This window comes from Carettochelys insculpta, chromosome 9 (genome assembly GCF_033958435.1).
Source record: "Carettochelys insculpta isolate YL-2023 chromosome 9, ASM3395843v1, whole genome shotgun sequence".
Classification (NCBI taxonomy): domain Eukaryota; kingdom Metazoa; phylum Chordata; order Testudines; family Carettochelyidae; genus Carettochelys; species Carettochelys insculpta.
Window position 1 is genome coordinate 56,962,345 of NC_134145.1, and position 25,772 is coordinate 56,988,116.

General features: G+C 46.1%; 2 protein-coding genes across 2 annotated transcripts in view; one reads left to right on the top strand and one right to left on the bottom strand.

Annotated features, from left to right (window-relative positions):
- LAMC1 (laminin subunit gamma 1) overlaps nt 1-5,375 on the bottom strand; it is a 141,383-nt gene extending 136,008 nt beyond the window's left edge. The window contains exon 1 of the mRNA XM_075003460.1: nt 4,775-5,375. Coding sequence (XP_074859561.1) covers nt 4,775-5,147 — 373 coding nt within the window. The 5' untranslated portion in view covers nt 5,148-5,375. The remainder of the gene's footprint in view (nt 1-4,774) is intronic.
- Nucleotides 3,933-25,772, top strand: part of SHCBP1L (SHC binding and spindle associated 1 like) — a 45,791-nt gene continuing 23,951 nt past the window's right edge. Inside the window, exon 1 of the mRNA XM_075003462.1 lies at nt 3,933-4,167. The gene's annotated coding sequence lies outside the window, so the exon portion shown is untranslated. The remainder of the gene's footprint in view (nt 4,168-25,772) is intronic.

Consider the following 25,772-nt stretch of genomic DNA (forward strand, 5'->3'; position numbering starts at 1 on the left):
GTGTGCACAGAGGGATGTTCATATGACAGTGGTAATGACCAGCATGAAATGTCTATGAAATCTAATGCTGACTTGATACAAAGGCTGACACAGAAAAGTTGAGAAAGCAAAGATACTGTTGTAGGAAGAGGATTTCTTTTTGATAAACGTCATGAATAAAAACTCTAGACAATGTATAAAAATAAAAAAAAAATAACTACATGAAATTGTAATACCCTTAATAATCAACATCTTCCTTCTATTAACTGTATCTGAATTGAGCCATCTGCACATCAGGGGTGTCCAATACGTTTGTCACTCGCCACATGCAGCGAATAGGACACCGCTTTGTGGCAATGCAGCTCTTGGAGCCTTCAAATGCAGCTCCTCCTGAGAGCTGCATGTGAGGAGCACCATTGGCCCACGCCAGGCATGTGCCCCACTGCTTGGTGGGAGAAGCACATGGCAGCCGCTCCAGTGAGTCAACGGCATTGAATTAGAATGGGGAGGCAAGGGGAGCCTGGCTCTGGAGGAGGGGAAGGGCATTTATTTAGAAGGGGGTTGGGAATGTCTGGCTCTAGGGGAGAGGGACATTTATTTAGATGGGGGGGGTGAATGTGGCAAATATGGAAAGACAACAATCAACAAGTGTAGTGATCTTTGAATTCCTATTGGATACCACTGCTATACAATAAAACCCATTACTAAATGCAACTCTATGGCCGTGTCTACACTAGCCAAAAACTTCGAAATGGCCATTTCAAAGTTTACTAATGAAGCACTGAAATACATATTCAGCGCCTCATTAGCATGCGGGCAGCCACGGCACTTCGAAATTGACACGGCTCGCCGCCACGTGGCCCTTCTAGATGGGGCTCCTTTTCGAAAGGACCCCAGCTACTTCGAAGTCCCCTTATTCCCACGTGCTCACAGGAATAAGGGTACTTCAAAATAGCTGGGGTCCTTTCGAAAAGTAGCCCCGTCTAGAAGAGCCGCACGGCTGCGAGCCGCATCAATTTCGAAGTGCCGTGGCTGCCCGCATGCTAATGAGGCGCTGAATATGTATTTCAGCGCTTCATTAGTAAACCTCGAAATGGCCATTTGCATGGCTATTTCGAAGTTTTTGGCTAGTGTAGACATAGCCTATGAGATTGGGTTTTTTGGCCCTTGTGGTAGTTCCCTGCATAAAAGTGCAATTAATACAAAGGAACACTTGGAAGACAGTGACATTTTAGTGGCCACTGCAACAAGTCAATGCCTTTCCTGGGGGACCATTAGTACAGGACACACTACAGTGAACTGTATGTGCATGTCCTTGAATGCAAGATATTTAAAAACACAGTATTTATTAATTTGGGGACATGAGAATTTTTAAAAGTATTGTGATCCTTCCATTTTGAAATTGCAAAAAGAATGATAAAACATGAAATGACTAACTTATGTGGGAGAAGTTTGATCAACCTAGACATTTACCCTCATTCAACCCTATGACTGTTAAAACAGAAGATTTTAAACTAAGTCTTCCTTTAAGTTACTCGAGCACCAAACAATATCTGAACCATTTAATAAAACACACACACACACACACTTCCCTTTCCCACTTTCCTGCACACCAAGACTGATTCAGGTGTTTAAGCTATTTGAGTGAAATTTCAAAAGGATAAAGAGTTTGCTTCTAGGCTGAAACCAAGCTTAAGAAGTTTTAGTTTGAAGATAGTCAACTGAGTGTTCTCAAAAAAAAATTAATTTAAAAAAGGACACCCTGTTGCTGAATGCTTAGATTTAATTTCCAGTTTCCTCTTTTAATTGACAAGAAACATCACCTTAGTAAAATATTTGTATATCATCCTCAGCACACTTGGGCTAGAGCCACATGATTGTAGAAGACTGCCCCCCTCGCAGTTGATCTGGGGTTTCCATTTCGTAGCACTTTGTAGGGTCAAAGTCAATCCCGGAACTCTTCATTAGCAGGGAGGAATAAGGAAGGTCAACAGGAGAAATGCTCCCGTCCATCCGCACTCCTCCTTGTAGACAGACATCAAAGTCATCATCATCATAAACAACCATGGGCTCAGTGCCCGTTGGTGTCTGATGCCTCCGTCGCTATTTCCTCCCATACTTCCCTGTCCTGTGCAGAGTGGCTTAGCTTCTGTAGACTAGCTCTGCACCAATCTACTATATCATCTACCCATTCTCTGTGGGGTCTGCCTCTCCTATTCAAACTGTCCATTATGCTGAATATGACCGCTGATAAGTTGATTTTAGCTATGCATTTGCATAGCTAAAACTGAATATGGGGGGGGTCAACTTCTATGTCTAGTGTCGACGTAGGCTTGGAGTCATATAGGACCTAATCACTAAAGAGCTTTTCAGACCACACTTACTTCAGTCACTATTGAAGAAGTTATGTCACATTTTAGTGAACCTCACTTTTTTCAAATAAACTTTACTACTTCCTGTTGCTTTTTTCACGAGTCAAAGAGCAATTTTTTGAATTTTATGGTGCTAGATCTCCCAGAGTAACAGACAGCACTCTTACCACATGGAAGCTTGTTCAACATGAACAAAAAGTAGAATTACTTAACCTCACCCAGAATCCTTAGCAGTCACCCACTCCCTTTAAAGCAACAGAATAGTGAGCACATGAGTACAGAGAAAAATACAAAATGTTTACTGCAGGAAGTATTTATTCTATATCCTTTGTTTTTCTAGTCAACCTTTACCTTTTTAAATTTCAAGTCTGAGGTCTACAAGCTGATCCTACTTTGTGCATAAAGAATGAAGACAGTTATTGCTCTGAGATACTGGAAGCAGAGATTTACTGAAAACCCATTTAAGCATTTCTTTCAAGCACAAAGAGATCTGAATCTACAGATTAACTGGCAAGCATTTAGCTTTGCTGATCTTTAAGCACTTTCCTAGTTTTCACTTAGGATTTGTTTATACAGATCTATCAATTTATGCATGCAAAAATTGCCAAAACTTCACATGGTTTCATTTTAAAAATGCAACCCAGAGGCACAAAAAGGATTTCTAGCATGGAGGTAGAACATTTGCTAAGAAGATTCCATTCAATTAAAATCCAAAATCAGTTAGCACACTCAAATAACAAGGAGTCCTATGGCACTTTACAGACCAACAAACATATTTAGGCATAAGCTTTCATGGGATGCGATTCATTTTGTTTGATGCCTTATACTACATAAGCTCCATCCCACACAAACTCAGGTCCAAATAAATTTGTTAGTCTTTAAGGTGCCAAAAGATTCCTCCTTGTTTCTGCTGAAACAGACAAAACACAGTCACCCCTCTGAAAGTAAACATACCTTTTGACACAAACCAAAGAAAGGAAGACTCCAAAGATGTTAGATAGCCTGCCTGTATACAGCCTAAGTCACTAGCAGGAATTTATTACCAGCTGGGGCAGACACATTTACCTTTGTTTCCTGTATGATGGGATAAAACTTTGTGGCCCTTAATTAAATTTGAATATCACAAAGCAGCAAGTTAACCTCGTGACAGAAAATTCTTTGAAGTGCCAGATATGCACACGCTAATAGTACAATATTATGCTCGGTCCGATCCATCCCTCTCCTCCCTCCTTCTTCCAGTTTAGTCAGTTTTGATCAGTTTTCATTTTTTCCCTTTTCTTCAGTATGACTAATCTGTTCACTGGATGGGAATGGGCATAAGTTGCCATGGAGATCGCCAAGTTTCAACACAAAAGTTAAGGGGCAACTGGCCCTCATCACATTATCTCAGGGAAAACTCAGACAGGGTCCTTATTAGCAGGCAACAAGGAAAGAATAAGGGTAGGACAAAGTTTCTGACAGGCTGGGGTAGGTCCATTAGATTAGAAGGGGTGGTACTAAAGAGGAAGCAGAGTCCTTGTTTGGGAAAAGAAAAAGAAATCATGCAACTCTACTACAGGAAACAGGGAGTAACAGCTCTTCTTAGTTTAGGACAGGCAATCAGAAGGAAAAAAATAGATTTCTTATTTAGGAATTATGTTGAGAGAGGCTGGTCCGCATACTCAGAAGAGAATCTACCACTGGATATTTTGGGAAAAGAGAAGAGAAATAATGAAGCCTCTGGTCATGCAGGAAAAAGAAAGGACAATAAGGGCTTTCTGATGATTTAGGTACAAGACGGTTATGCAGGAGATGGCAAAAGCAGCAGTGCATACAGGTGAGTCTTTTCCTGCTGCAGGATGCAAAGGGAACAGTAGTGTTCATCCACCACAGGGACCTCCACACAAAGTAGTGAGAAGCGGCCGACTAAATAGGAGTGCTTAGGTAAAGAGTTACCATTCGTTTCAGTTTTTACTGAGGTTCTAGGAACCAGACACCCTGGGAGGGTTAAACTGTCCTATTCCCAGCACTCCTCCTCCTCTCCCAACCCCACCTCTGCTCTTCAGTGAGCAGCCTGACATGCAAAGCTGCATCCCTCCATCCTGCCCAGGGAGCTGCACCCCAGCGGCGCAGGCAGCAGGGAAGAAGGGGGGGGGGGGGGCAAAAGTACAACTGCTTTCACTTGTGGGTACTTGAGTACAACTACCTGGGACGCCCGTGCAACACTGTTACTCAAGTACTTTTTCCAGCCGGGCACTGGTAACTTGTACGTCAGCACCCATTCAAACACATACACCCCCCAGCAGCCGCATTTTTGCTCAAGTAACTTTTGGGGTGCTTTCCCCACCTCTGCCGAGCAGTGAGGGGGGCCCCAGAGCGGCGGGCGGGTGGGCGGGCGGACTGGAGGACGACTCCCTCCCGGGAGCGGGGTGGCCGTGACTTACCCAGATGCAGGGTGAGGTTGATGGCGCTGGGGTACTGCACCCCCGCCAGCATGGTCTGGCTCTGCCACCAGGTGGTGTCGGCCTGGTTGTAGTCGGTGAGGAAGGCGGCGCCGTGCTGCAGGTGGGGCTGCGAGGCGTCGCACAGGTGGCAGGACTTGGTGACCCCGGTCACGCCGGTCTGCACGCAGTACTCCTCGGCCGGCGAGCCGCACGTGTTGGTGGCCACCACGGTCACGTTGAAGGCGGCGTTGACGAACTCGGGCATGCAGCGCTGCGGCCGCCCGCTCGCCTCGTCCGTGCACTCGTCCATGGCGGCGGCGCAGCGCCTGGCCAGCGCCAGCAGCAGCAGCAAGGGCAGCGCCCCGCGACCCATCCTCGCCCGGCGCGCGACGCCGCAGTCGCCGCCGCCGCCCGAGCGGCTCGCGCCGAGAGCGGACTAGGGCGCGAGAGCCGGCGGCGGTTGGGCGGGCGCGCGCGCGCGAGCGGGCTGGCGGGCTGGCTGCGGAGAGCTGCAGCCCAGGGCAGCGAACGCTCGGGCGGCTCCCGCTGCTCTGCGGCGGTTCGGGCAGACGGGGAGCGGGCCCGGCCGGAGGAGGAGCAGGCGGCGCAAGGGGGTGGGGGCTGGGCGCGCGGTGCACGCTGGGAGACGGCCGGGGCAGGGGGACTTGGGTCTCCGGAGCGCTGGGTTGTTGCCGTGGTGACCCCTCCCCACCCCGCCGTCCTCGGGCGGGCCAATGGCGACCCGACGGAGCCGGGACGGGGTGGAAGCGGCGCAACCCCCAGACCGTGTCTCGACGGGGGGCTGCAGCCGGGAGAGCCCGCAGCACAGACCGGGGGCGGGGGGCTGCAGTCCCACCCGGGATCCGCCTCCCAGCCCGAGGTGGTGCCGCCCCGGGCAGCGTTACCACGGCCCGGGGAAAGCAAACAGCGACCAGACGCTCCCGCCGGGTGCGAACGGCCCTCTCTGCACCGCACCCCGCGGCTGAGCCCGGCGGGGGGGGTCCAGCTGCACCCCACGAACAAGCCGCTCCAGCGGGGCCCCAGGCTGCTGCAGAGACCCTCCCACTAGACCAGCGTCTGCCACCAGCCGGCCCCCTTCTGCTGCCGCTTAGCAAGGTGCTCTCTGGGCCCAGGCTCCCTTGCTCTCCGTGGGGCCCAGGCTGGCAGATCACACCTAATGTCAGACGATCACAGGATTTAAGGATCACTATGAGAATGACCAGGACAGACTTCGATCCAGGGTTGTTGTAGCTATGCCTGTGGCAGGCTAGGAAAGAGAGGAGTGGGGGAGTGAGGTGAAATCTTGAGGACCACCTTCTGGTGTGAGAGACAGGCTGTTGAGCCACACACAGCTCTTCCTCAAATCTGGGAAACTTACTCGGCCAGTCACAGCTAAACACAAGATGGAGTGGATTTAACTTTTGACACTAACTCTCCCGGACCTACAGAAGACCTCCCTGTAAGCAGGAAAGGTGGTCTCTCTCACCCCCAGAAGCTGGCAATAAGTCCTTGCTTCCCATTCCCGCTGTTACCTTTCTGGCACAAAAAAATATTTGGTCTGATGTAAATTTATACTATCATTAGGATAAATCAGTGATAATTCCACCAAAGCACCCAGCTACCTAGAGGTGTCAAGTTACGAAAAAAAGAAGTAAAAAAGCAGTAGGTAGATTTGTAACTAGATTTCATTAGAAAGCTGACTGATTCTCACTCCCAAGCTCCTGGAAAGTAAAACAAAATCCCAGTGTGCTTTCAGATTTTTTAGAGTTAAGTCTCATTGGCAACGAGTAACTGACTTAAAAATCTAGACAAAATTTAAGTTTCTTTATGTAAATAGCTTTAAGTATGTTTCCTGGCATATTTTTACAAAATTTTCATGTTTGTCTCCCTTAAGTAGTGCAAACATCTACTCATGCAAAATTGCAGTCGCAAATCAAGTTTTTTTTCCACTTTGGCTTTTGTAAGAGATAGTAAAAATTTAAAGAGATTAATATTATAAAATGTATAAAACTTGGCTTCTTGGTTAATGAAGCCAGTGCAAAAGCATTGAAAATGACCCACACATTCCTGTTATTCCTTCCACTCTCCTAGTAACCTAGGATGCTAAATCTTAAACTGAAACTTCAGGATATTCTGTCCCAGAAGCTACCAGATGAGTCAGAGTGATACTAATAATGTATGATTCAGCAGGATGTTGGAATGTAGATAATGGGAGTATTTTAAAGGGAATCTACAAGTAACAAAGTAAACAGTCTGGCTAAATTTTACAGTTAGTATTCTGTACCCAAGGGAAAATGTATTCCATTCCCAGCCTCTTTATTTCCTCCCTTATCCCCGTACCAAAAAAAGACTAAAGTGAAATGAAGCTTAACAGCAGGAAATACCTCAAATGCATTTTAAAGCAGCTAAAGCCATCAAGCTTTTAGGGGCCTGAACTCACCCTTATTTATATGATTTATTAAACTTGTATTAGTCTCCCTCACGTGTTACTTGAAACTCCACACAGTGACAGGATTTCTGCTTGCAGGAGTAACTGTACTTTACTGAATTTTACCAGGGTATTGGACATCCAAAAATTTATTGTTAAGGAGAGCAGGGGTGGGGGAGGTGGAACTACACTAGTGCTCCAATCTTGTCCAGCAAATACTACTTTCATAAGAGGGGCGGGGCACAGCACGATCGGCTGCTGAGTCTCAGGTTCATCCATAACATTGAAAATGTTGAACTAGGTTACAATTTTTATGTATGTGTATTCACGTTTATATACCCATTAATAAAGTTTTTACATTTCTAAGTGCTTATTTTCATACACATGCCAAAGGGTTTTTTTCATATGAACAGAAGCAACATTTCCATCAGTCTGGCTTACATTAGACAGGCTTGGGGGGGGCCTGCTAATTGCAGGGATGAAAAGTGGAGACTTGTAAATAGTTTGCTCGCCCTGGCTCTAAATGATCATAAAGAATTGCAGGATTATATGTTTGATTGTCAAATTGCTGCATTCTCTTCCTCTTTTGAAAATTACAAAAAACTCATCCTCCTGGACATTATCCTGTCTGAACCCAGATCTCTGTAGTGCATGGAAACATCAGCTCTGCAAGACCTGGCTACAGACTAGGTTCTGATTTATTGCTCTTAACAATGAGACAGCTATCACAATAGGATCTCCCTGCAACTTTTCAGATTCAGGAATGCAGACAACTCTTGTGTAAAACCAGATCTCCTGCTATGTAGGAAAATGGTATTTCTTTAGAGATTTGTTTAGTAAACAGGAAACATCACTCAACTAGATATGATCTGGTTCACAATGGAAAAAACCTGACTTTCTGTATATCACATTTATACTTCATTGCCATGTCTGCTGTGGGGTGAGATGCTAGATCTCTCATGCCAATGCCATGTTAATGTTGCAAATATTCCAGCAGTATTAGTTTCCCCAACATAGTACCATGTGTATTTCAGTGTAATATACTTGTCTTTTGTTAGTTAAAATGAGAATATTGATTTTTATATCAATTATTTGGGTGTAACAGCATGAACGAAGGCCTAGATTGTGCTTGGCCCTGCACAAGTGTCCAAAAGAGGAAAGATATAAGATATCCATGTATAGGAACTGATTCTGGCTAGTACTGCAAGCCTCCAGGTATAAAATAGAAACATGGGAAATACTCAAGGTTTAGTGAGCATGATAATAACACACACACCACAAAATCATAAAAAAGTGACAAATTGTGAACATCAGCCTCAAGGTGTAACAAAATACTGTGACTGTCTTTGTGGCTAAAATGCATTTTTTACTACAGATTAATAATACAATAGTTATACCGCTGTAAAAGCCTAATGGAGACAAGACACTAGTTCTACCAAGATGTAAATTAAGCGAGGCCAGCTCTTGTTTGGGCACCAATTGTGGGAAGATGATAGAGCAGTTCCATGGGCCGCCACTGTAGGAATCACAGAGTTGCCTCTCATTTACCCTGGGACTTCTTGTGTCTTCAATGCCAACATCGGGGGAACAAACATCTGAACTATAGTTTTCAAGTTTGATATATTGTTGTGCTAAATAAGCAAAACCATAAAATAGACATATTAAAATAGTCAGTTTAGATTAAATCAGGTTAGCATCAGGGTGATTAAATCATATCAGATCAACCCACAGTTCGTTATAAACTTTGAGGCTGGGTCTACACTACAACTAAATATCAATCTGGGTATCTGTAATTACATATTTACTGATTTGGGTCACACTCACTGCTGACACCTCAGCAACAATGAAAGTGGTCACAGTGCTTTTGGCCTATCGGCAAGAGACAATGAACTGTAAAATATCTTATCCTTCCTGGGAACCTGTGGGTCAGGTGGTGAAGAGTGGCTGCAGGACATGATCATGTCACCTGATTCTGGAACCCATCTTGACTCCTGTACTTTTTCATGAGGAGAAGGTCAAACCTGAAATAAAGGACTCTCACCTTCTCCAAATCCTATTTAAGGGTGGAAAATGAGGAAATCCCAATCATCTTTTCTCCTCAGCTACCTTGCCCAAGATGTGTGTTGAAAACTAGGTGTACGTCTATACGACTTAGTTTTAGTGACAAGCCTTATCGCTAAAAGTCACCATGTGTGAACACTATCTGTTGGCACTTTTGCCAACAAAATGCTTCCAACCCCAAAGAGCAGCTTTTGCTTTGTTATCATGAGAGTGCCCTTGCGGACAAAGGAGCATTTACATACAACTTTGTCGTTCATGGGGGGAGGGGCGAAGCACCCATGAATGGCAAAAGTTTTGTTCGAATGCAAGTGTAGACATAACCTAAGACCCAACTTGTGAGAAGGAACTGGGCCCAGGCTGGACCTGTGAAGATTATTAGAATCACATTTAGGGTAAAATGATTCATGTAACCAGTTTCTTTAGGGTATTAGGCTTAGGTTGTGTTTGATTATTTTTCTAAGTTACCTACTTTGTTTTGTATGCTACCTCTTATGACTACTTAAACGCTATTTCTTTATATTTAAAAGCACGTGAATAATTACTACCTGGGGGAGCTAGGAACTTCTGCATCTCTCTCTTTACTTTGAGAACAAGGGCAATATTCATGAGCTTATACATTGTACAGAAATCTATACTGTAAGACAGATTTGTTTAGGGTTCAGTTCCTGGAGGGGTGGTGTACTCGAATACTGAGAAAAAGTCTCACACTGTACTGTGTTCAGTTTGTGTCTGCAGCCTTGGGAAAGTGGTCCTGTCCCTGCATCTCAGCTGAACTAGATTGGAGAGCTAAGCTGGACAAGACAATTTTACTGGGTGCCCAGTCTGTCAGGGGAAGCAGGCTCTGTGGGGTCTCAGCAGATCAGGTGACAGTCCCAAAGATCATAGTAATAGCCACTCTTTTCTGTCCTTCTTTCGAGTATAGTGTTACATGAAACATTGTACTGTGATCCAAGATGATATAGTAACAGAGAGGTAGCTGTGTTACTCTGTATTCTAACAAAACAAAACAAAACAAAAAAACGAGCAGTAATGTAGCACTTTAAAGACTAACAAAATTATTTATTCAGTGATGAGCTTTCGTGGGACAGACCCACTTCATCAGACCGATTTCATTTCCACTACAGACTGACAGACGACCAAAAAGAAAAATAATTGCAATAAAAACTGACAAATCAAATAGGATATCAGGAAGGGGGGGAGGGGATGTTAATTGTCCTGCCTGAGATAATTACGAGCATCAAATGCAGGGTAGCAGTCCTTGTAATGCGTGAGGTAGTTGATGTCTCTGTTCATACCACATGTGACTGTGTTGAATTTGAATATGTACTCTAGCTCAGAAATCCCGTGCTTTAATTTGTTGTTAAATTCTCTGTGTTGCAGGACACGAATTCTCAGGTCTTTAACAGAATGGCTCACTCCAGTGAAGTGTTCACTGACAGGCAGACATGGCCAGAAACCAATGGTCACGGGAGCAGGAAGCAAAGATTTCAAGTCAAAGGTCACAAGCAAGAAAACAGTGACTTCTACCTTTCATTTAGTTTATTTAAAATTGGTGGTTTGGCTTTTGACTTCCCTTGGAATGTTTTCCCATGTTTTTCCAGGTTACTTGAGGTGAATCACCACTACCTTCTCACAGCAGGAGGGAGCCCTGTCTGTGTCCAAAAGGGAATTCTCTCCAGTCATTAGCATTCAACCATGAGCTCCTTGAGCTCCACTCTTTCCCCTTGCAGGGTAGCAATCCCAGTTTGTTATGTTTGAGTGCCAGTCCTTTATCCCTCAGACACTTACAATGTGTGATTGTTCTGCTGCCTCCATGGAAGCGGAGCACTGCAGTTCACTGGTTTTGCTGCAGTTCAGTATGCATAACACAAGGCACTTAATTTTGAAGTTTAATAAAGTTTAACTGTCTAAAATAGAGATTGAAATAAAAGCAAATATAAGGGTTTGGAAATTAGGTTACAAGTAAAATAATGTAAAAAAAGTATAGCCTATAGTTATAAGTTACTTTCAAATCAGGTATTTCTCTAATAATTCATCTTTACAGTGCTTATTCCGCTCAGAAAGCTGGGCTCCTCCACAACAGAATCAGTCTTGTCCCCTCGCCTCTTCTTTATACAGTTACAAATCTCCATGGATGTCAGGACGTCACCCATTGAGATTTTCCTGGGGTTCTATTGTCTATGTATGCTCAAAGGTTGCATTTTCCTCAGACAGTAAACAAAGTGTTGTCTCCAGGGATGTCCATTGTTCTCAACTCCAACACTGCACTAGTCCTAAGACCCCACCTTGCCTCAGGAGACAGGCCTCTCTTCAGTAATTCTGCAAGCTACTGTTCTTTGTTTAATATGCTTAGGAACTAATTACCCTACAAGCATCGAGAACAACAAGAAGTCTTGTGGCACCTTATAGACGAACAGAAATTTTGGAGCATAAGCTTTCGTGGGCGAAAGATGCATCTGATGAAGCAGGTCTTTGCCCACGAAAGCTTATGCTCCAAAATTTCTGTTCGTCTATAAGGTGCCACAAAACTTCTTGTTGTTCTGGAAACTACAGACTAACACGGCTACCTCTCCAATACTTGTCACCATACAAACATTGTGCAGTAGCAATGACACTCAGGTAGTTCTTAGCTCTCAGCAGAGATTACACATGAACCCCTTTGGTGAAATAATGAAGATGGGTTGACAAAGGGACAGTATACCTACTTGGTCGTGTATGGGTCATATTCCTTCTTTAGAAATTCTTTGGCAGAATGGGGCACTGTTCTGAAATTCATGGCATCATCCAGTCAGATTTGATAGGGTCATTATTATGCAAACCAAGAATGTCCCCAATCCAGTAATTTGGGGCTTGGACAATGGGGCCAACAGCCTCATCAGGTCCCTGGGCAAGGGCTCTGCTCTGTGCTCCAAAAAGGATGGGGCCAAGGGTGGAAGGGAGGGGGCAGAGGGCAGCAAGTCCTCAGCACCACACATACTGCAATGCCATCCCCCCTTCCCCAGCCCCCAGCACTGCCCTGAGTGTGCCATGCAGTGCTCCAGCAGTCATTTAAAGGACCTGGTGTTCCAGTTGCCACAGCAGGAGCTGCACTGAGGGGGAGCCCCCAGCTCATTTTTAATCACCAGGCCCTAGGGCAACTATTCTATCTGCTCCCCTCCCCCCTGTGTCCCCATCAGTGGGCCTGGAAAAATCAATAGATCCAAAAATAAATGAGTCAGCCAGCCACTCCATAGGTATTTTGAGACATATGAGATCATGGGTTAATTCTGCAGATAAAATCTCATCCTACAGAGTCCCAACTCAAAATAATTAAAAAAAATGCAAAGTTAGCAAAAAGATGGAACTGAAGTACCAGGCAAACAATTCTATATCCACTCAGCCATGTACAAACAAGAACTCTTCTTGCTCTACAGACAGAAGCTTATAACTTTAAATCAAGATCAGATGACCTTCATATGTTCTACTTCAAATGGCAATTAACTCAGGGAAATCCTGTGGGGATCAGACTGCATGACCAGAACAGTCCTTTCTGGCCTTATAACCATGAGCTTCCTTCCTCATATTTGGTATTAATCAGCTCAAGATTGAACAGCATTTTTGATGCACAGAATTGGGGTACAAGGCTAGATATTAACTTTGTCAGAACCAGAAGTCCTTTCTTTACAAATCTGTAACATTGCAATTCAAGTATTTATTTTAAAGCCTATTTGCCTCACAAATGATAAAACCACACTAATTTGTAAATCTCCCTGACTGAAGCAAGCTACAGCAAGAGAAAAACCAACAGTGTTTGGGGCATTCTTTTCATTTAGTCTAAATATAGATTCATATATTTTTAATGGACTTGCAAAGGAAATTAGTTAAAAAGTTGGGCCATTTTTAGTTATAAAGTGACGATGCTGAGAATAGCCATATTGCTAGCCAAAATTACAAAATATAATTCCGGATATGTTGCTTAGTCCCTCTGTGCATGATTCAGAAAAATTTTCTACACCCAAACAGGCTACAGAATAAAACTCTAAAAAGAAGTGCTTGAATCATGCTAATTATTCGTAAGTGGAAATGTAAGACATGACACAAAAGACAAGAGCCCTTAACAGGATTTGCATGATTTTCTGCAGTGAAAGGTTAACACTGATGTCTTTTTATTGTTCCTGTTTTCAGCATTAATCTGAAATTCTTTTTTCTAGAGCATACGTAAAATGCTTTTAAGCACTATCTGTCTCCCTCTCTCTATCTATATTTATAGTAAAATATGAGTTCTTCTCAAGCTCTTTCCAAAACAGGGCAATGGAGGGGTGTGACTTTCATTCTGTTAGGAAGATATGCCAATAGCTCTCTCAAACAGCAAGTAAGGCAGGATGTTAACCTGAGAATTTCCCTATTGTCTTCTGCTCACTATTGGTCTGCCCTTTGTAGAAATGGTTGTCAGAGCTGCAGTCCCCTGCTGCTAGTCAGCATTCAGCCAGTGGATTTTCTCCCATCATTCTAAGGAAAGATTTTGTGTTGCTGATACCAGATGTCATGTTTCGTCTTGTAAACCAAATGTCTTGCCCCTCCCTGAACAGACACACAATTTCATCCCAACACTAATAAATTCTGAGGCATAGTTGTGTGTGTGTTTAGAGAAAGGTCAAAATAGTTCAGTCGGATACATGGTGCCATGAAAGATTAATCATAACTTTAAACACAAAGCCTGCCTTAAGCATGTCTTCAAATAAGCAAATATCACATATCAGTTGTGCAAACCAGTTTAGCTGACAGATACATTCCATACTAAACAACACATAGTAACAATGTAACAACTCTGCTTAACTAAGTGAAAAGTGAAGTAAATCCAGGAATTACAAGAATAACCATCTGCCTGAAGCCGTATCAACTAATGCCACATACCACACAATCATTTGACTATGTCTGGAAACTATCTTGCTCTTGATAGGCTGTGTCTACACTTGCCTTCCTCTTTCAAAAGAGGCATGGAAATGAGGGAAATCAAACATGAAAATGAGGTACAGATTTACATATCTGGTGCCTCATTTGCATATCCTTCTTTCAAAAGAGCTTGTGATGCAGCCACTGGAGTACTCCGTTAGTTAAAAGCCAAGACTGGCTATTCACTAACCACCAAGTATTAAGCAAATGTAAAGTGTAAAAAGAAACAGAGAAAAAAACCCCAAAAGAAGAAAAGGAGGATATGAAGAACAATGTAAAAACTACGGACAAACTACTTTTTTGGTTAAAAATGACGTTGCTATCCATCAGCTTTCAGGAATCTAGGGTATGCCAAAGCCAGCAACCCAAGCTGATTTGTGGATTTTGGAAAAGACTTTCTAAAAGAAGGCAATATTTTGTTCTTTTTTGAAAGAGAGTAATAAAATGTTCCCAGACACAATGCTGACAGTAATTTAAAATTACAGGATGGCAACCAGTTCAGTTCACCCCATCTACCACCATCTTCCAAGCAACAGCTCAAACCAAATACTAATACCCATACACCTGGCCTATACCTCAAACATCTTACCACTCAGAGAACAGATTGAACAGTATGCCCTAAGATTCAACCAACCTAGGTGCTCAAGAATCCTAGCAATCTTACAGAGAATGTCCTGCCAGCCACCCTTTCTGTATTTTATTGAGATGGATAAAGCATGAATGTCTATTTGTGTACCAAATGCAAATACATATGTCAAAAGAAGGGACGGCACTTCAGTGTCTCAGTTTAAAATGTGAGGATAACATGTTCCTATGTCATATGATCGTTCATTAATGAAAGTCTGTAGAGAACTTTAAGATCTTCTGTGGAAAGGAGCTTTTGAAATGCATATTATTCTTAAAAGTATGTACAAGTAAGACTAAATTAAAAAGTCAGTGACAGATCAGCCCACTTGCTTATAATCATGCTGATCATTTTAGGAGAGACAAAGTACAACTATAAAAGGTCACTTGGAGTGGACAGTCCTGTATTGGGAAACAAAAAGTTTCCAGCAGCATGGTTTATACCATTCTCTTCTCTGTCTAGCATATTCAGCAAAGGAAATGAATGTGGTAGTGGGAGATGAAGCCACATTCTGCTATGCCCTCCATCCTGTGGAGACTTCCCACAGCCTACTCTATCCTTCTCAATGGACACAATCATAACAACAGTAATTGCAGCAGACACCCACACACAATCCAGCCAATAAATTAAACAGAGACAGGGAAAGAAATCTAGCCCATCCTTGTTTAGAAAGTCTCCAGCAATCACAGCAAAAGGATAAAGACTTGGAAAGTTTGAGTGGCAATATGCAGATGTTCTCACAAGTGCATTTGAAAACCACATCTCAAACATGAGGAAACTCCTTTAAATACTCTCTCAATTAAAAACCATCCCCCATAACCTAGTTGTATTTCTTCTTTCCTCCTAACTGAATACTGTATTTTGTGAAGTGAAACAGAGTATGTGAGGCTAGATCCGCAGCTGATGTAAGTTTGAATAGGTTTCTCAGAGTCACTGGGGCTATGCTCATTTAAAGCAGTGGAGGATCTCACACCCTACATCTTGCTTAGTAACTGAAGTTAATTTGCCCAAGCAGCTCTGTGTCATGAGGGCTATGATTAGAATCCAGTTCTCACAAACTGGGTGGAACTTCAGACTTATCAGAAAACATACTGATAAAAAGATTATTTGATTTTTCCAAGCACTGGCATAAAGGCACACCTGAAACAGGAGCCAAAACTCTCAGAGCAGAGGCATATTGAATTTTAACTTAGAAAATAAACACAAACTGAAAATGAATTAAGTATTGATATCTAAACTCTTTCCGTATGCAGTGCAGAAACTACATGGTGTATGTAATACACATTAAAGTTAGCATAGTGGTTTCAAGTCACCGCATTTATATGGGTCAGCCACTTCTAAAGTAATCTTGGGCCTTTGACTGCCCTGCAGCGAGCATGTGCAAGCCTGGCAAATTCACGTCTGGAATGTCAGTGCAAATTTTCCCCTAACTCAGGGGTACACTTTAGATCTACCAAGAATAGTAATAATTGTTATAGATCAAAGAACAATTTTAGCTGCTTAATATGCATACACCAAGATTTTGTGAGAGCATAAAGTTAAGTGTACTCCTATAGATAAACTACAGAAGGAACCTGATGGCTGTACAAACATAAAATAATCTATAAAATTTGCTCTAAGTGTGATTTTGTAGATTACACAAAGTCAATCTCCACAATAACCACTGGTATGTGATAAAATTTCTGTGTTCCTTTTAATAAGCTAGCATCTGCTTCTTGCCAAATGATGTACACTCCAGAGACATGGAGACTTAAACTGGTTGCTTAATGGAATGGGTTTCATGGGTATTCTGAGTTTCTTTTTAGAACCTCCCTCTGTTGGAGGAATGGATTAAAAAGACTAACAATAGGATATGCAGCCTTTTACCTTTAGGTCCTTGGTTTAGATACAACCCACCTTGGATGTGATCAAATGTGAGTACTGATGGTGTAGGTGTAATAATTGAGAGTTTCAATCTTCCTGTTCAACAAACATTCATATTATAAATTCTCAATCACGGTATAGTGGGACTACGTGGAACCTTCACTGGCAATCTCAGCAGAGGCACAAAGTTTTTGATAGGACTTGAAATTGCCCACGTTCTATTGTTTATTTCTATTTAAATTAAATAATGAGCAAAAAAAAATCTGTAAATCAAACCAAGATATTGTGCATGTCCCTGGAGAATGTGTGCTAAAAATGTTATTAAACTTTTAGGGCCAAACTGTGGAATATGCAATTTAGGAGGTGTGGCACAAAAGGAATGCAAGCAGAAAGAATGCAAAGGTGACTTTAAACCACCTTTATTCAGCTAATTCTGAGTTATTCTACATCCTATTGTTATACAGCAGTCTTTCAGGGCTGCTCCCTGTGGGCCACTGCAGTGACACACAATCTCCAGGCACAGGTCTGCCTTAATTATTACTCTCCCTTCAACTCAATATGAAATTCCCTCTGCCAGAGGGCCTCCTATGGGGATGGTAAGGAATTCCTAAGAGTGTATTTTGCATCCCTTGAGCAGTCCCTTTACTGTACAGTATACCAGTGCAAAGGGTTGCAGAGCAGGGGAGAATTTTCTTATGCATATGCAAAATTGAATGAAACTTTTGAACTTACAATTTAGACTCTGGTTGTTGTCTTTGTCACTAACCTACTTTCATGCCCAGAGGAAAAAAACGTTAAAATCCCCAAGTGCAAGAAGACCATGTCACAGAAGTAGGAGAGTTTAATCCTTCTAGCAGGGTTCACTGACATACACCCAACTATAGAAACATTCCTCTCATACTTTTACATTTACATTAGTGGGTGGGTGAGGTTCTCACTATAAAGACCAGAGACTGTTTACACAGCTCTATTTGTAAAATGGTTGAGAACTGTTCTCTCTTGATGTATAAAGTTGTGTGAAGGCCTTTTGCATGCATTACCCCAGGCTATTTGATAAGGGATTGATAATCCATTCTGTTTACACTAATTAAGAAGTATTCTCAGTAGACCAGAGGTACCTAACTTCCAACCCTGCTAATATAAACAAGTGTGAAGGATGGTCTTTGGACACTACATTGAGTAGCTGTGTAAAAGAACCCAGGCTTTCTGATCATGCTGCTCTTTAAACCAAATAAAGAATTTTTTAAATTTTTATTAGAATTGCACTAGGGTGTTGGCTCAGTGTTTCATTAGATGAAGAGAAAACAAGAGATACTGATGGTGACAAAAGTTAGAGATGAAGCAGTTGGAGTTGATAAAGATAAGAGAAAGCAACATTCTTAAAGGGGCACCTGGTTACCATAAATAGGTTTAAACATTTTTCTTTTTGTAGTTACTGTTTTCCATCTGTTTAATTTCAATTTTATTTTGTAAATGTTCAGTCTTGAATATTATTTCATATTAACCTGGAGGCTCTCAACCTTTCCAGACAACAGTGCCCCTTTCAGGAGTCTGATTTGTCTTGCATACCCACCAAATTTCACCTCACTTAGGCTGCGTCTACACTAGCCAGCTACTTCGAAGTAGCCAGCACAACATTGAAATAGCACGTGTCGCGTCTACACGTGCCGTGTGCTACTTCGACGTTCAAATCGACGTTAAGCGGCAAGATGTCGAAATTGCTATTCCCATCAGAAGATGGGAATAGTGCCCTACTTCGACGTTGAACATCGAAGTAGGGTGTGTGTAGATGATCCGTGTCCCGCTACTTCAAAAAAGGGGGGTCCGCCATGGCGGCAATCAGCTGAGGGGTTGAGACGTGCTGGCCAGCCCCTGCAGGGCTCTATGATCTCTGCGCCCAGCAGTTCTTAAAGCCGCACGGACCTGGAAACCCCGTAGCAGGAAGCTGACACCATGCATACAGCAGCCGTGCCACGCCACGAGGTGTCCCTGAACAGCCCAGAGGGACACCATGGCAGCCAGCCAGCCTCCTGAGCGCCCCCAGATCTCCCCCTCCGGGCCATCCCAGGGATCCCAGGCATCCAGCCGGTGGGGTAGGAAGCGGGGCCCCTCCTGGACTGACCCTGAGCTCTGTGACCTGCTGGGGCTCTGGGGTGAGGAGGAGGTGCTACACATCATGGGGAGCACGCGGCGGAACGCGGAGACATTCGCCCAGCTGGCCGAGGGCCTGGCTGCCTGGGGTCACCCTGCCCGCACTCCTGACCATGTCAGGAGTAAGGTCAAGGAGTTGCGGCAGGGTTACGCCCTGGCCCGGGACTCAGCCAGCTGGTCTGGGGCTGCCCCCACCGCTTGCCCCTATTACCGGGAGCTCATGGCTCTCCTGGGCCTCCGGGGCACCTCCTCCCCACCAGCCACCCTTGACACCACGGCCGATGAGCCCCAGCTGGTCTCGGAGCCAGGGTCAGGTCCAGAGGCCAGCCCTGCCCCCACCCCAGGGCTAGAGCTGGGACCCTCCACCCCAGCCACCGAGTGGTCCAGCGAGGACGGGGAGCTCGTGCTGGACATCCCATCCCGCAGCTCCAGCCAGGTGTCCGCTATATGGGCATCTCATGATCCTGGCAGTGCACCATCAGGTACGTACCCCACAGGGCACAGACCCCCTGAGCATGGGGCAGGGGCATCACTTGAACAGGGGCCCCACACATCCCCACAACACCCCAGCCTGCCATGGCGTGGGCACACCACGGTGCAGGGACGGTGCCACAGCCACCATTACCCAGCAGCACCTCCACCCATGGACATTGCCGTGCCCCACCCCCGGTGGGAGGGGAGAGGGGCAGACCACTGGAAGGGGCCACCCACAGGATCACTGCACGCACTAATGGGGGATGGACTGGGGGGGGGGCACAGGCCCCTGGGGGAATGCGGGGGGTGGGCCACGGGTCAAGGCTGGGTACTCGCGGCCTCCCTTCCCCTTTTCCCCCTATTTCTGCAGCCACACCATCCGTGGTCCCAGACAGCGCTCCGAGACCACCGGAACACCAACGCCTGGGGTCACCGCCTGCCCCGGGACGGGCCCACCCCTGCTGGGGCCACCGCAGCACCACATATGACCCCAACGTGTCTGTGGCCTTCTGGCGCCAGGCGGACCTCATGGAGCGGAGCCTCCAATTCGAGGAGCGGGAGGCCACCTGGCCCCGGGAGGCCTGGCGGGAGTTTATGGCCACCTTCAACTGGGTGGCCAACACCTTTGAGGAGCTGGTGGCCTGTCTGGCCCCCTCCCCAATGTCCTCCGTGCTGCCCTCCCAGCCGCCCTGCCTGCTGATGTCCCGCCTGCTGCCCCGCCTAATGTCCCAACTGCTGCCCCGCCTAATGTCCCACCTGCTGCCCCACCCACCAGCTCCTCAGGGCAGGAGCCACCCGGGGCCAAGTACCCGCCTTGGCCATACCTCCCCGTCCTCCTGGCCCCCAGCCGGACTCACCAGGGACCCCGGCTGAGAGGGGGACCGGCCAGCCGAATGCAGTGGGGCTCACGCCCTTCCACCCCTGCCCCAGAATGATGGGCCGATGTGTGGCCTGCCCACGTCTCCCCCCTGTTCATAGTTGTCCCCACCCTGTATATAGTTATTTATAGTTGACCCCCCCGTACATAGTTTATTAGAGATGTCCCCACTTGTATATAGTTATTTTCATTGAATCTGTTTTATTTGCTAATATTATATGCCGAAAAGAGGCAACATCTTTGTTCCTGTAAATAATGATAGTTTTATTTTTCCAAAAACCTGTGTCCAATGTGCTTTTGGTGAGGGTGGGGTATGGGTGCTGGGGTGGGGTGCAGGGATGGCCGGGGGGTCGCTCACTGGGCCCCCTGGTCAAAGTACTTCCTTAGGGCCTCCTGGACCTGGACCCCATCCTGGTGGGCCTGGTGGCTCGGGGCGGCGGCTGGCTGGGGGTAGGCTGTTGCGGCCTCCTGTGCCCAGCCCTTTACAAAGGCCTCTCCCTTGCTTTCCATCAGGTTGTGGAGTGTGCAGCAGGCCCCCACAACCTGGGGGATGTTTGGGAGGCCCAGGCCTAGGCGTGCCAGGAGGCAACGCCAGCGGCCTTTCAGGCGCCCAAAGGCTCACTCGACCACTTATCGGCCATGGTTGAGTCGGGCGTTGTAGCGCTCCTGGCTATCAGTGAGGTGGCCTGTATAGGGCCGCATAAGCCAGGGCTGGAGGGGGTATGCCGCATCCCCCACAAGGCAGAGGGGTACGGTGGTGGTATCCCCCAGAGGGATCTCCCTCTGGGGGATGTAGGTCCCCGCCTGCAGTCAGCAGCATAGTCCTGAATTCTGGAAAACACGGGCGTCATAGGTAGAGCCGGGCCAGCCCATGTAGATGTCCTGGAAGTGGCCACGGCTGTCGACTATGGCCTGTAGGACTACAGAGTGGTAGCCCTTCCTGTTGATGTAGCGGCCACCACTGTGGTCTGGGGCGTGGATGGGATGTGGGTCACATCAAGGGCTCCAAAGCAGTTGGGGAATCCCATGGCGGCGAATCCCTCGACGGCCGTGTCCAGGTCCCCAACTCAGATGACCCTCTTTAGCAGCAGGGCATTGAGTGCACGCACCACCTGTGGGGAGGGAACATGGGTGCCTGTGAGGGTTTGCAGAGTGTGAACCCCCTTCACCCAGAGGGTTCAGCCCCAGGCCTCCTTACCTCCATGAGGACAGCCCCAACTGTGGCCTTTCCCACTCCAAACTGCTGTCTCACAGAGCGGTAGCTGTCTGGAGTGGCCAGCTTCTAGACAGCTATTGCCACCCTCTTCTCGACGGTGAGGGTGCACTGCATCCGGGTGCTGTGGTGCCTGAGTGCGGGGGTGAGCCACTGGCAGAGCTCCATGAAGGTCTGCTGGCTCATGCGGAAGTTCCGCAGCCACTGGTCATCATTCCATTCCCCCATAACCAGGTGCTCCCACTGCTCGGTGCTGGAGGGCTAGCTCCAGAGTCGGCGGGGCACCTGGCGGGGGTGGGAAGAGGGCCCAATGGTTGGGAGCATCTCCTGGTGCTCCTGGGGAGGGCTCCCATTCCAGAAGCTGCTGGGCGGCTGCCCAGGCAGCATCTAGAAGGGGACCTGCTCCGCGGGAGGCAGCTTGTAGGGCTTCTAGCTGCTGCTGGACGTCCATGTCTGTGGGCTCGAGGTCTGCGAGGCTTGTATGACCAAGGCAGGGCTGCTTGTGCGGTGCAGGCCGAGCACGTCTGGGAGGGTCCCTTTAAGGGAGCGGCTTGCAGCTGCCCCGGAAGGGCTAGTATGCTCTGTGACCTGTCCATGGGCTTTCCTGGCCCCTTATTTCAAAAGAGGGGGCCTGTGTGTGTGGACGCTCCGCGTTTCCTTCTGGGGCGGCTCTTTTCGATGTTCCCCAGTGCTACTTCGATGTTGAATGTCAACGTTGCCAGCCCTGGAGGACGTGTAGATGATAATCATTGAAGTAGCCTATTTCGATGTTCTTACTTCAAAACAGGCTACTTCGACGTAGTGTCCTAGTGTAGACGTAGCCTTAAAAGTACTTGCTTATAAAATCAGCCATAAAAATACAGACTTGTCAGAGCATGCTATTACTGTAAAATTGCTTACCTTTCTCATGTTTACCATATTATAAAATAAAATAAATAGAAATATAAATATTGAACTTACATTTCACAGTATAGTTTAAGAGAGGTAGCCATGTTAGTCTATCTTCACAAAACAAAAAAGGCAGTTCTCTAGTACCTTAAAGACTAACATCATTTATTAAGTGATGAGCTTTTGTGAGACAGACACACTTCTTCAGATCTGGAGAATCCTGAAGATTGCTCATCACCTAATAAATAACATTGTTAGTCTTTAAGATGCTATAGGACTGCTTTTTTATTTCACTCTATAGTATAAAGAGCAGCATAAAGTCGGTATATGCAATTTTAATTTACAGTAACTTCACCAATGCTTTTTATGCAGCCTGTTGTAAAACTAGGCAAATATCTAGATGAGATGATGTACTCCTTGGAAGACCTGTGCATAACTCCAACAGTACACATACCCAGAGCTGAGAGCTACTGTGCTAACTTAACATTGCTAAAAAAGAGATCATAAGTAAGCTGATGTGTTGGTGTAACAGCACCCTCTCTAGCCAAGCAGAGAACTGCGCCCGAGTTCACTCAGTCTGGCAGAACTGTCAGTCAATTCATTGGGGGTCTTAAAATCTCTTCTGTTCTTAAATTCCTCAAAAGACTGGTAGGGTAATGCAAGCAGCTAAATGCACTGAGTTCCAGCTCAGACTCTGTAACATAGACAAGCTGAACCAGACTTGACGTGAAGGGCACTGGCTCTTAATATAGACAGAACAAAATTTAAAAAAACTGATAGATTTCTCATGGTTCTTGCTGATTGGTCCAAGGGTGAGCCATTATTGTCCCAGAGAGTAGCAAAATTAACAACTTAATGTATAGTGCAGTGCTACTCCTCCAGAGGGATACCACTCCCAGGACCACCGAAAGCACACTCCACAAGGGCTGTGGCAACGTCAGCGGCCTTCCTTCAGGGGGTTCCTCTCCACAACATTTTCAAAGCAGCTACGTGGTCTTCTCACAACACGTTCGTGAAACATTATGCAATTCAACACTGATAGACGGGGGGTGCTGCTCTTGCATCATCAGTGCTATCATCAGACGGTGACTCCTGCCCTCCTTCTGCACTTAGAGGGTACTGCTACACAGTCACCTGATGGGGAACACTCATGGGGACCACTCAAAGAAGAAAGTGAAGTTACTCATCTTGGTGCAGTAACTGTCATTCTTCGCGATGCGTGTCCCATGGGTGCTCCACAATCCCTCCTCCTCCCTGCTTCAGAGTCTCTCTTTCAGATCTTTCAGGCTCCAGGGTGGCCTCCAGAAACTGGCAGGAGCCGCATCACACGTGTGACCAAAAAGGCATGAATGGCGAGAGGCTGCAGCTGCGCATGCGCAGTTCAGCTGACTACAGCTCTAGAAAGTTTTCTGTTCTGTGGCACCAGGATGAGCCATGCCTGATGTGGAGCACCCATGGGTACACACGTCTCGAAGAACGACAATTAATGCACCAATGTGAGTAACTTCGGTTTAAAAAGGGACCCTGATGACCAGTGCTGAGAGTGCCATCAAAATTCTGGTTAGCACTGGACTGACAGGCTCCCTACCTGACTCCCTGGAAGTGGTGACATGTCCCTAGGCTTCTAGGAGGAGGCAAGGCCAGGGGCTCTGCGTATTGCCCCCACTTCTTGAGCCAACTCTACAGCTCTCATTGGTCAGTAACCATGGCCAGTGGAAACTGTGGTGGTATCACCTGTGGATAGAGGCAATGAGGGACAAGTTGCTGGGAAGACCTCTTGAAGGTGAGAGCTAGCCAAACCCCCCACACCTCACCACCTCCATCTACTGCCCCAACCGTAAACCCCTTCCCACACTTAAACTCCTTCCCAGAGCCTGCCTTCTGCACCACCTCCTGCATCCCAACTCCCTGGCCCAGGCCAGACCCCCTCCTGCAGTCCAAACCCATCATCCCTGGCCATAACCCAAAGCCTACACTCCAACCCTCTGCCTCAGCCTAGAACCCTGACTCTCCCTACCTTGAACCCTTCATTTCTGACCTCACCCCAGTGTCTGCACCCTGAGCTGGAGCCCTCACCCCTCTTGGATGCCAACCAGCACGGTGAGCTTGAGCAAATGAGGGCTGGAGAGAAAGAACAACAAAGGGAGGAAGGTTGGAGCGAGCAGGTGAAGGGACTTGAGGAAGTGACAACGCATGGGTGTTCAATTTTGTGTGATTAGACATTTTGTGTGACTAGAAAGTTGGCATTCCCTACCTCCACAAGCAGCAGTTCTTGGGCTACCCCCTTTCCCAGCACCAGCCACACTCTGGAGCCCATCCTAACCCAGAGACTCCCATCGCCCTCAGCAAGATTAAATCTTAGCCTCAGGTATAAGTCTAAGACTAAGCCTATTGGAGACCATAACATCTTACTCTTTTTCATTACTCTCAATAAATTAGCAATTTAAAATATTTAACCCTTTTTGAGATTACCTGCAAATATTTGACCAATGTCTGACTGGTCAATTGATCAACCATTTTTGGATTGGACAAATGCCCAGCCATGGTCTGTCAGCCTTCTTCTCTTTGCCGGGTGCAACTCGTGGGGGAGTCACCGACAGCACATTATTGACAGCCTCTCCTGGCATCATAATTCACAGTAGCCAGGAGAAGCCATGTTGGGAAAGTCCTTCTCAACCCCTGTAGCCAAGAGATAAAGCATGCTCAGTCCAGAATGAATCTTCAGATAATTTAGCTGCCAAACTCTAAAAAGGTAGCGACTGAGCCTGATTGAACTGCTGTTTTCAGAGGCTCATAACACAGCCAAGTTTGAGTAGATTTTTACAAGGACAATAAAAAGTATTTCTTTGATACCAAAACATACAGGTATTAGAATTTTTCAGTTAAGTAGTTATACCAGTTCATAACAACATAGTTTTGTCTAATCCCAAAAACAACAGAACAATTTTTAGCAGAAAATTTCCCAAATAATTCAAACCAAGGAAGACACTTGGCTTGGAAATTTTCAACCCAAATAATTAATGGTTTGGAAAATGTATTAGCAACAGGGTCTGTGGCAGATTCAGTCTTGCTCCTGGGCCCCAGCCCCTTGTTCTGCTCACAGTCCCACAGGTAACATGGGGTTCAGACTGCAGTACCCATGTACACTGGCCACAGTTTAGACTTCTGTCACGTGGCTGAAGGGGGCTGGGTAGGGGCTCCCTAGTCTGCCTGGGTTGGGCAAGTAGTCCTCCCCAGCCTTCAGCTGCCCCTGGTGGTCACCTGGGGGGAGAAGAGTCCAAACACTCCCTGTGAGAACCCTCCACCTCCCCTGCTGTCTATGGCAATACTGGCATTCTTCTCCTTAACACTATAACTTTCTCTCACTTGCACCTTCTCTGTTATCATCTCACTCCAACATCCTCTTCTACTCTCTTTCTCCCAGCATGGATGGATTTTTAAGCAGTCCGGTGGCGGCCTCAAGTGAGCTCAGCTGGCCGTAATTGA